Below are 12061 nucleotides of genomic sequence, written 5' to 3' on the forward strand. Positions count from 1 at the left end.
CGTTAGATACAGAGTAAAGCTCCCTCTATATGGCCTTGGGTTGGATGGTTTGAGTGTGAATCTGTGATGTTAAACATTGTGTAATCCTTACCCTGACTTTTCCAATCTCTCCTCTATAGATGGTTATAGTGTAGCCATACACATTGATGTGAACAATCTTCACGTACGATACTGCTTGGTTTCCACGGATATTGTTCTTAGCTTCGATCTTGAAGGGAGTCAGGCTGTGGTCAGAGCCACAGGTCTCCGAAATGACGTAGGTACAGGTTCCCTGGAAGTCGAAGTTGAGCTTGTCGAAGGTACGGTAATGGGGATCTCCCCATGCCCAGCATTTACCCGAATACAGCGGCACACACCTTGCAGTCCCCTTCTCTACTACACACTTCTCCTTCACTCTGCACTTGGCAGCTTTGCAGGGATCTGAGGACAAGCAAAGACACACTCAGTAACGATGCAGGTTGCCCCAAACCCTCAGCAACCTCACCAACTGGGATCCTCGGTACCCCTCTAACCAAACAGCAGGCACAGTTTAAACTGGACGAGAACATTGTCCAGACTTCTCGATGGAGGTCGGAATTTGACCCCAAGACTGTACTGGAGGTATGAGGGACAATTGAACCAGGAACCGAATCAAAGAGGTCAGGTATAAAGGAGTGACTTGAGGGAGAGACAGCGAGACACAAAGAGACAGAGAGAGAGAGAGAAAAACAGAGACAGAGAGACACAGACAGAGAGAGGGAGACATAGACAGAGAGAGACAGAGACACAGAGAGAGAGAGACACACAGAGAGAGACACACACACACACACAGACAGAGAGAGAGACACACACAGAGACAGAGAAGGGAGAGAGAGAAGGCCACACTGAGAGAGGGAGAGACGGAGAGAGAGAAAGACAGAGAGAGAGACACACACAGAGAAACAGAGAGAAAGAGACACAGAGAAGGGAGACAGAGGGACACAGAGAGCGAGGGACAGAGAGAGAGACACACACATGGAGAGAGAGACACACACAGACACACACAGAGAAAGACAGAGAGAGAGACACACACACAGAGACACACGCAGAGAGAAACTCACACACACACACACAGACACCAAGAGAGAGATACACAGAGAGAGAGACACACACAGACAGATAAAGACACACACGACAGAGAGAGAGACAGAGACACACAGAGAAGAGAAAGACAGAAGAGAGATGGACAGAGAGAGAGGCAGACAGACAGACAGAGAGACACAGAGAGAGGTACACAGAGAGAGGTAGAGAGGAACACATAGAGCAAGGGACAAACAGAGAGAGGGACATACAGAGACACACACACACACAGACAGTGAGAGAGAGCCACAGAGAGGAAGACAGAGATACACAGAGAAGAGACAGAGAAGAGAGAGACAGACAGACAGAGAGAGGAACACACAGAGAGAGGGACATACAGAGAGAGAGAGACAGTGAGAGAACCACACAGACACACAGAGAGAGACAGTTGCACAGGGAGAGAGAGGGATACAGAGAGAGAGACAGGGAGAGAGAAAGACTGACAGAGAGAAAGGGACATAGAGAGAGAGAAAGAGACACAGAGAGAGAGGGACACAGAGAGGGAAGGACATACAGTGATAGAGAGAAGAGACAGGGAGAGAGAAAGACAGAGAGAGAGAAAGGGACAGAGAGAGACGGGGACACAGAAAGAGGGACAGAGAGAGAGAGAGAGACAGACTTGTGTTGGGACATGAAGTTGGGGAACTGTGAGGTAAGTGGGGTTGCCAGACCCTGATACCGCCAGGCCTCGCTCCTTGTATTCACTCTGGCACTATCCCCCCTCTGGTTAATATACACAGCCAGACTCAGTCAGAGATTCATACCTTTGTTGTGACATCCGCGCACTCCGTTCTTCACCTCACACCTCTCATCACTGCGACAGGCCATGTCACGACAGATCACACCCATGTTGGAACATTCACATCTTTTCTTGCAGTCTTTCTGAATCACCACCTCTCCGGGCTGTGGGAAGAGATCAGACAGCACCGGGGCAGCATGAGGAGAGAGGCAATCGAACATGTGTGTCAGATCAGTGTCAGCTACCACGGCAGGACATCACAGTGAGAGTGTCAGGGCTGGCGGGAGAATGTCTGAATTTGTGACGCTGGGTCATAGAATCCCAACAGTGCAGACAGGCCATTTGGCCCATCACGTCTGTACCGACTCTGACAGAGCATCCCACCCAGGCCCACCCTCCACACCATTCCCCAGCCCCACACATTTCCCATGGCCAACCCACCTAACCTGCACATCTTTGGACACTAAGGGGCAATTTAACACAGTCAATCCAGCAGCCTACATGTCTTTGGACTGAGGGAGGAAACTGGAGCACCAGAGGAAACCTATGCAGATACGGGGAAAATGTGCAAACCGCACATGTCTGGCACTCCCTCAGCACTGACCCCCTGACAGTGCGGCACTCCCTCAGCACTGACCCTCTGACAGTGCGGCACTTCCTCAGCACTGACCCTCTGACAGTACGGCGCTCCCTCAGCACTGACCCTCTGACAGTGCGGCACTCCCTCAGCACTGACCCTCTGACAGTGCGGCACTTCCTCAGCACTGACCCTCTGACAGTGCGGCGCTCCCTCAGCACTGACCCTCTGACAGTGCGGCACTCCCTCAGCACTGACCCTCTGACAGTGCGGCACTCCCTCAGCACTGACCCTCTGACAGTGCGGCACTCCCTCAGCACTGACCCTCTGACAGTGCGGCACTCCTTAGCACTGACCCTCTGACAGTGCGGCACTCCCTCAGTACTGACCCTCTGACAGTGCGGCACTCCCTCAGCACTGACCCTCTGACAGTGCAGCACTCCCTCGGTACTGTACCTCGTAATAATGACCGTTCCCGAAACAGCCGCACTTTTCTATGGGAACACAGCGTTTTGCGTCTGCGAGGTACCCATCGTCGCACTGGCATCCCTCCGAGCAGGTCTGTGGGCACCTGGCCATGTCGGTAATCGCAGCGCAGGTGATGGCACAGGTATCGGCACAGATCTCGTAGTGGCTATTTGCCGGACACTTCATTGCTGTGATTGCAAAAAAATACATGTCACACAGGAGGCTTCAGAGAACGATGACACAGGGTCCATCGTAGCGATTATCCAAAGCACCCTCTTACACAGGGCTCCAAAGGGGTGGAGTGGGTCTCCCAGCACCTTCTTTCACCAAGCCTAGAGTCATAGAGTGGGACAGCACAGAAACAGGCCCTTTGGCCCATCATATCAGTGTCCACCAACAAATACCAATCTATACTCATCCCATTTCCCAGTCCCTGGTCCACAGCTCACTGTGCCTTGGTGATTGAAGTGTTCATCCAGATGCTTCTTAACTGTTGTGAGAGTCCCTGCCTCCACCACCCTCTCAGGCAGCACCTTCCCTCCACCACCCTCTGGGTCAGAAAGCATTTCCTCAGATCCTCTCTAAACCACTTACTGCTCACCTTAAACTAACAGCCTCTAGTCTGAGACACCTCTGTAAGAAGGCTCACAACACCAGGTTAAAGTCCAACAGGTTTATTCAGTAGCAAAAATCCACTAGCATTTGGGGCTCTTCCCTTTCATCAGGTGAGTGGGAGTTCTGTTCACAAACAGGTTTGTACCAAGGCCTCCCTGTCCCTATATCCTATGCTTTGGCCTTCCGTACGCCTGCTTCACCACTCTATCTCCCTGGGCTCCCACCTTCAGGGATCTATGGAATTGTACACCAGGGTCCCTTTGTTCCCCAACACTCACTGTGGACCCACTGTTGATGGTGTCAATCCGACCCTTATTCAACATCCCAAAATGTATCAGCTGACATTTATCAGGATTAAATTCCATCTGCCATTGCTCTGGCCAATTTCCCAGCTGATCAAAGTCAGTGTGTAGCCTCACACTCTCCTCCATACTCTCCCTTCACCCTCCCCCGCACCCTCCCTCTCATCCTCCCCCGCATCCTCCCCCTCACCCTCCCCCTCATCCTCCCCCGCACCCTCCCCCACGTCCCACCCCAACACCCCCCCACATCCCACCCCAACCCCCCCCACATCCCACCCTAACCCCCACGTCCCATCCCAACCCCCATGTCCCACATCCCACCCCACACTCCCCCACATCCCACCCCACACTTCCCGACATCCCTCCCCAGCCCCCACATCCTTCCCCACCCTCCTCACTTCCCACCCCGATACAGAGACAGAGATACAGTGACAGAAAGAGAGAATGATGGAGTGACAGAGTGAGAGAGAGAGACTGACAGACAGACAGAGATACAGAGACAGAGATACAGAGAAAGAGAGAGAGACGGGGAGAGAAAAGAGAGAGAGAGAGAAATACAGATACGGAGAGAGAGAGACAGAGATACAAAGATGGAGTGAGAGAGACAGAGATATGGAGACAGGGAGAAAGAGGGACAGAGAGAGAGAAATTTAGAGATACAGAGACAGGGAGAGGGACAGAGACACAGGGAGAGAGACTAAGAGAGAGACAGAGAGACAATAAGAGTGAGAGAGAGGAGAGAGTGGGGGACAGAGTGTTTTGAGGGTGGGGGGGATTCCAGAGCCAGAGGTTGGGGGAGATTGAAGTCTAGAGAAAGAAAGGAGGAGAGATTGAGAGCTGGACCAGAGGGTGGAGGTAAGAACAGTAGTGGGTGCGTGACTCACGGCAGAACGATTCATTCCTCCAGGGTTGGAGAGTGACTTTGCTGGCTTGGCAGGCCTCCACATAGGCCTGGATGCTGTCACAGACTACCTTGGAGTCCCCGTCCGATTGGCAGGCGTCGTAGAGGCAGTTGTCGAAGAATGGCTGGGGGTCAATGACATTGTGGCAGGCCACTAGTGGGCTGCCAGCCTGGGTCAGGAAGCCACAGTAACTGTTTCTCCCCAGAACAGCCTTCCTCTTGGGATCACAGGATGGGCACCTTTTGCCGCAGCCATCAGAACACTTTGCCCCCTCCACTGCCACGTGCCAACTCTTGCCGAAGACTGTCACATCCATGGTCTGCTGCCCGTTGCGGAGCGTGAAGTCGTTGTTCTGGTTGCCATCGAAGTCCCCACACAAGCCACGCACCTTCCCCCGGTAGTTACCCGGAACAGTGACCGTCACGTAGTAGATGAGGTCATAGCTGACCTTCAAGCCAAAGTCCGTCTCTATCACCACTTTGTGGCCGTGCTGGTAGCTGCGGATTCTGCCATCGTCCAGCATAATGGGCAAGTTAATCAGCATTCCATCCACCTTGAAATCAGACAGGACAGGTAACTCATACCTCACCCAGACTGAGCACGGAACCAGTGATCAGGATCACTGCTTCCCCCATCACTTCTTAGTTAGGCTGCACTTGGAATATAGTGTTCAATTCTGGTCGCCACACTACCAGAAGGATGTGGAGGCTTTGGGGAGGGTACAGAAAAGATTTACCAGGATGTTGCCAGGTATGGAGGGCATTAGCTATGAGGAGAGGCTGGAGAAACTTGGTTTGTTCTCACTGGAGTGACGGAGGTTGAGGGGAGACCTGATAGAAGTCTACAAGATTATGAGAGGCATGGACAGAGTGGATAGTCAGAAGCTTTTTCCCCAGGGTGGAAGAGCCAATTACTCGGGGGTACAGGTTTAAGGTGCGAGGGGAAAAGTTTAGAGGAGATGTACGAGGCAGATTTTTTACACAGAGAATGGTGGGTGCCTGGAACTTGCTGCTGGGAGGTTGTGGGAGCGGATACGATAGATTTAAGGAGCAACTAGACGAATCCATGAATCAGATGGGAATGGAAGGATATGGACTGTGTAAGTGCGTACGGTTTTAGTTTAGGCAGGCATCATGATCGGTGCAGGCTTGGAGGGGCCGAAGAGCCTGTTCCTGTGTTAACACTCCCTTTGTCTGGTGTCTATGACAGTGGTTAGCCCTGCTGCCTCAGAGCCAGGGACCCGGGTTCGATTCCCGGGGGCACGGTGACACAGTGGGTTAACACTGCTGCCTCACAGCGCCAGGGACCCGGGTTCGATTCCCGGGGGCACGGTGACACAGTGGGTTAGCACTGCTGCCTCAGAGCCAGGGACCCGGGTTCGATTCCCAGGGGCACAGTGACACAGTGGGTTAGCACTGCTGCCTCACAGCGCCAGGGACCCGGGTTCGATTCCCGGGGGCACGGTGACACAGTGGGTTAGCACTGCTGCCTCACAGCGCCAGGGACCCGGGTTCGATTCCCGGGGGCACGGTGACACAGTAGTTAGCACTGCTGCCTCAGCGCCAGAGACCCGGGTTCGATTCCCGGGGGCACGGTGACACAGTGGGTTAACACTGCTGCCTCACAGCGCCAGGGACCCGGGTTCGATTCCCGGGGGCACGGTGACACAGTGGGTTAGCACTGCTGTCTCACAGCACCAGGGACCCGGGTTCGATTCCCGGGGGCACGGTGACACAGTGGGTTAACACTGCTGCCTCACAGCGCCAGGGACCCGGGTTCGATTCCTGGCTTGGGTCACTGTCTGTGCAGAGTCTGCATGTTCTCCCCGTGTCTGCGTGGGTTTCTTCCATGTGCTCCAGTTTCCTCCCACAGTCTGAAAGTAGTGCTGATTTGGTGGATTGGCCGTGCTAAATTCTCCCTCAGTGTAACCCAAACAGGCGCCAGAGTGTGGCGACTAGGAGATTTTCACAGTAACTTCATTGCAGTGTTAATGTAAGCCTTACTTATGACATTAAGAAATAAATTTTGAACATCTTTGTCCAGTCCCTCCCAAGTTCCCACCCCACCCCCACCCATCTAGTCTGCGCACCCCCCGCCCCAGCCCTGCATTTCAACAACATAAAGGAGGGTTAATCAGTAACTTCACGGATGATTGGAAAATTGGCAAGTAGTAAATGTTGAGAATGGCCTTAGATTACAGGAGGATATAGATGGGCTGCTCAGTGGCAAATGGAATTCAATCTGGATAAGTGTGAGGTGATGCACTGGGGTAAGATACACAAAACAAGGGAATCCCCAATGAACAGCCGGATCCTGGGAAGCCCGGAGGATCAGAGGAACCTTGGTGTGTAGGTACACTGGTCCTGTAAGGTAGCAGGACCAGTGGATAAAGTAGTTAAAAAGGGATAGGATATATTTGTCTTTATTAGCCAAGGTGTAGAATTTCAGAGCAGGGAGGTTATGCTGGAACTATATAAAATAATGGTTAGACCAACAACACAGAAACAGACCCTTCGGCCCATCATATCTGTGTCCACCATCACATACCAATCTATACTCATCCCATTTCCCAGTCCCTGGTCCACAGCTCACTGTGCCTTGGTGACTGAAGTGTTCATCCAGATGCTTCTTAACTGTTGTGAGAGTCCCTGCCTCCACCACCCTCTCAGGCAGCACCTTCCCTCCACCACCCTCTGGGTCAGAAAGCATTTCCTCAGATCCTCTCTAAACCACTTACTGCTCACCTTAAACCAACAGCCTGAGACACCTCTGTCTTGGGGAAAAGATTCTTACCATCCACCCTCTCTCTGCCTCTCATCATTTTGTGTATCTCTATCACAGCCCTCCCACTCAGCCTCCCCGGCTCCAGGGAAAACAATCCCAACCTATCCAGCCTGTCCTAAGCTGAGGCACTCCAGCCCAGGCAGCCTCCTGGTGAACCTCCTCTGCACCCTCTCCAGCACAGTCACATTGTTCCCACCACATCCAGCACTGTACACAGTACTCCAGCTGTGGCCTAACCCGATGACCCTGGGGATTTATGAGCCTTTATACCACTAAAACATCTAATACCTCTTCCTTATTGACCTTAACATGAGCTAGAACTTCACTGCCACATCTGAAATCTCCAGCTTCAATGTCTTTCTCCATGGTGAATACAAATGAAAAATATTCATTTGAAACATCGAAACTAGAAGCAGGAAGAGGCCATTCGGCCCTTCGAGCCTGCTCCACCATTCATTTTGATCATGGCTGATCATCGAATTCAATATCCTGATCCCTCCATTTGCCCCATATCCTGAGGTCTCCTTTGGTTCTGTGCTAGGGAGACCTTGCCCACACCCTCTGACTCCATTGCCCCTTTGGTCTGTAATAAGCACTACTCTTTCTCTGCTCATCCTCTGAATATTTTATAAAATGTTTTGGTATTCTCCATCAGCTTATCTGCCAATGATGTTTCCTGCCCCCTCTTTGCCCTCCTAATTTCTTGTTTTAAGCCCCCCTCCCTCACTACCTCCCCCCCATCCCCCCCACACTCTCTGCACTCCTGAAGGGCCTCCCGATTTTCAGTGCGTTATACCTACTATATGCTTCCTGTTTACCTTTCTCTAACCCTCAATGTCACTTTCCTGGACTTGCTGCTCTTGCCTTTCACTCTTAGAGTGTGTACGAGTGTGAGTGTGAGTAGTGAACGTGACTATGTGTGCGAGCGTGAGCATGTGTGTCCGTGTGATTGTCCACATGTGTGTGAGCATGCAAGTCTGTGGGTGTGAGTGTGAATGTATGTGTGAGTGTGAATGTGTGTGTATGTGTGAGTGTGTGTAAGTGTGTGTGTGTGTGCATGAGAATGTGTGAGTGTGTGTGTTGGTGAGTGTGTGTGTGTAAGCGTGTTGCTGTGCATGTGAGTGTGTGTGTTGGTGTTTGTGTGTGTGTGTGCGTGAGAATGTGTGAGAGTGTGTGAGTGTGTGTGTTGGTGTTTGTGTGAGTGAGTGTGTGCGTGAGTGTTGGTGCGTGTGAGTGTGTGTGTAAGCGTATTGGTGTGCATGTGAGTGTGTGTATGCGCGAGTATGTGAGTGTGTGTGTTGGTGTTTGTGTGAGTGAGTGTGTGCGTGAGTGTTGGTGCGTGTGAGAGTGTGAGTGTGTGTGTAAGCGTGTTGGTGTGTTTGTGAGTGTGTGTGTGTGTTGGTGTTTGTGTATGTGTGTGAGAGTGTGTGTAGTGTGTGAATGTGAGTGTGTATATGAGTGTGTGTGTGTGTGAGTCTGTGCACATTAAGGGCAGCACAGAATCTCCCGAATGTTCTCGGGGCTGACAGGAATTTATTCTGAGGCTGGCTCGCACAGACTGGCTGTGTATTTGCTCCAATCTGGGAGATACAGGCTGATCTAATCCAGGGTGTTTTTGATAAATAAAAGGCATCGATAGGTTAAATGGAGAGAAACTATTTCCTCTGGTGGGGGCTGAATGGCCTCCTCCTGTTCCCGTGTAACAGGCTCGAGGGGCTGAATGGCCTCCTCCTGTTCCCGTGTAACAGGCTCGAGGGGCTGAATGGCCTCCTCCTGTTCCTGTGTAACAGGCTCGAGGGGCTGAATGGCCTCCTCCTGTCCCTGTGTAACAGGCTCGAGGGGCTGAATGGCCTCCTGTTCCTGTGTAACAGGCTCGAGGGGCTGAATGGGGCCTACACGAGGTTTGAAGTTGGGTGTGGGGTGTTCTCCCTTACCTTGACCTTCCAGTGCAGTTTCTGTTCCAGGACAAGGCTGTAGCCGTAAACTTTCACCTCCACCAGTCTGGTAACGGACACCTTGCCATTGCCAAAGCTCTCATTTTCCACATTGATGTTGAAATTGGGCAGATTTTTCTCCTTCTCGATTACCGTGACCAGGGTATAGGTGCAGGTGCCCTGGAAATCATACTTGCGTCCGTCAAAGGTGCGGTAGTGGGGGTCACCGGCAGCTGTACAGGTCCCCTCACCCACCGCGTGGCACCCTCGCTCTCCGTTCACCACCTTGCACACCTCCTGGGGGCCGCACTTGATCTCCTGGCACTTGACGGTGCCACCGTCCTGGCAGGTACAGCGATGGCCACACTTCCCATCGGGATAGAAGATCTCTCCGGATTTGTAGTACGTCCCCTTGTACAGACAGCCACACCGGGCCAGAGGAACACACTGCCCACCACTCAGCACAGAGCCTTCATCACACTGGCATCCCTCGGCACACAAGGCATCACAGCCGTCTGGTTTGGACAGGGTGGCACATGAGACTGGGCACCCGGTGCCACACAATTCATAATGGCTGTTCACTGGACAGGATATTGCTGTGAGGATAGAGAGAGAGGGAGAGGTTTCAGTGTAAACACTCTACACATTAACCCTGAATCAGCAAATACCAATCGTCAACTCCAAACCCTCAACACCGACCCCTCAACTCTGACCCTCCGGTCCCTCAACCCTGACCCTTCAACCCCGACTCCTCAACCCTCAACCCCCCCGGCCCCTCAACCCCGACTCCTCAACCCTGACTCCTCAACCCTCAACCCCCCCACCCCCCCCGGCCCCTCAACCCCGACTCCTCAACCCTGACTACTCAACCCTCAACCCCCCCAGCCCCTCAACCCTGACTCCTCAACCCCCCCACCCCCCCGGCCCCTCAACCCTGACCCCTCAACCCTGACTACTTTAGCGATGGAAAGGGATAGGTATGTATTGCAAGAGCTATAGCTGGGGGAAAGGAAATTATGATACGATTAGGCGAGATTTAGGATGCATAGGATATGGAAGGAAACTGCAGGGGATGGGCACAATTGAAATGTGGAGCTTGTTCAAGGAACAGCTACTGTGTGTCCTTGATAAGTATGTACCTGTCAGACAGGAAGGAAGTGGTCGAGCGAGGGAACTGTGGTTTACTAAAGTAGTTGAATCGCTTGTAAAGAGGAAGAAGGAGACTTATGTAAAGATGAGACGTGAAGGCTCAGTTAGGGCACTGGAGAGTTACAAGTTAGCCAGGAAGGAGCTAAAGAGAGAGCTCAGAAGAGCCAGGAGGGGACATGAGAAGTCTTTGGCAGATAGGATCATGGAAAATCCTAAAGCTTTCCATAGGTATGTCAGGAATAAAAGATAGACTAGGGTAAGGTTAGGGCCAGTCAAGGACAGTAGTGGGAAGTTGTGCGTGGAGTCCGAAGAGATAGGAGAGGCACTAAATGAATATTTTTTGTTAGTATTCACACAGGAAAAAGATAATGTTGTCAAGGAGAATACTGAGATAAGATCAAAACTTCAGACTAAAGACTATTAGACTAGATGGGATTGAGGTTCATAAGGAGGAGGTGTTAGCAATTCTGGAAAGTGTGAAAATAGATAATTCCCCTGGGCCAGATGAGATTTATTCTAGGATTCTCTGGGAGACTAGGGAAAAGATTGCAGAGCCTTTGGCTTTGATCTTTAGGTCATCATTGTCTACAGGAATAATGCCAGAAGACTGGAGGACAGCAAATGTTGTCCCCTTGTTCAAGAAGGGGAGTAGAGACAACCCTGGTAATTATAGACCAGTGAGCCTTACTTCTGTTGTGGGCAAAGTTTTGGAGAGGATTATCAGAGATAAGATTTATAATCATCTAGAAAGGAATAATTTGATTAGGGATAGTCAGCACGGTTTTGTGAAGGGTAGGTCATGCCTCACAAACCTTATTGAGTTCTTTGAGAAGGTGACCAAAGAGGTGGATGAGGATAAAGCAGTTGATGTGGATGAGGATAAAGCAGTTGATGTGTTGTATATGGATTTCAGTAAAGCGTTTGATAAGGTTCCCCATGGTAAGCTATTGCAGAGGATATGGAGGCATGGGATTGAGGGTGATTTAGCGGTTTGGATCAGAAATTGAGTAGCTGCAAGAAGACAGGGTGCTGGTTGATGGGAAATATTCATCCTGGAGTGCAGTTACTAGTGGTGTACCGCAAGGATCTGTTTTGGGGCCACTGCTGTTTGTCATTTTTATAAATGACCTGGATGAGGGTGTAGAAGGATGGGTTAGTAAATTTATGGATGACACTAAAGTCGGTGGAGTTGTGGACAGTGCGGAAGGATGTTGCAGGTTACAGAGGGACATAGATAAGCTGCAGAGCTGGGCTGAGAGGTGGCAAATGGAGTTTAATGCAGTAAACTGTGAAGTGATTCACTTTGGAAGGAGTAACAGGAATACAGAGTACTGGGTTAATAGTAAGATACTTGGTAGTGTGGATGAGCAGAGAGATCTCGGTGTCCATGTGCATTGATCCCTAAAAGTTGGCACCCAGGTTGATAAGGTTGTTAAGAAGGCGTACGGTGTGTTAGCTGGTAGAGGGATTGAGTTTCAGAGCTGTGAGGTCAT

General features: G+C 51.3%; 1 protein-coding gene across 1 annotated transcript in view; it reads right to left on the minus strand.

Annotated features, from left to right (window-relative positions):
* LOC145338930 (IgGFc-binding protein-like) overlaps positions 1 to 12061 on the minus strand; it is a 53824-nt gene that overhangs the window by 15520 nt on the left and 26243 nt on the right. The window contains 5 exon segments of the mRNA XM_080183327.1: positions 92 to 420; positions 1863 to 2001; positions 2871 to 3070; positions 4684 to 5254; positions 9420 to 10015. Of these exon segments, the coding sequence (XP_080039453.1) occupies positions 92 to 420; positions 1863 to 2001; positions 2871 to 3070; positions 4684 to 5254; positions 9420 to 10015 (1835 nt within the window).

The sequence above is a fragment of the Carcharhinus amblyrhynchos genome, unplaced genomic scaffold, assembly GCF_965287045.1.
Source record: "Carcharhinus amblyrhynchos unplaced genomic scaffold, sCarAmb.v2.hapA chromosome_250, whole genome shotgun sequence".
In the NCBI taxonomy this organism is placed as follows: domain Eukaryota; kingdom Metazoa; phylum Chordata; class Chondrichthyes; order Carcharhiniformes; family Carcharhinidae; genus Carcharhinus; species Carcharhinus amblyrhynchos.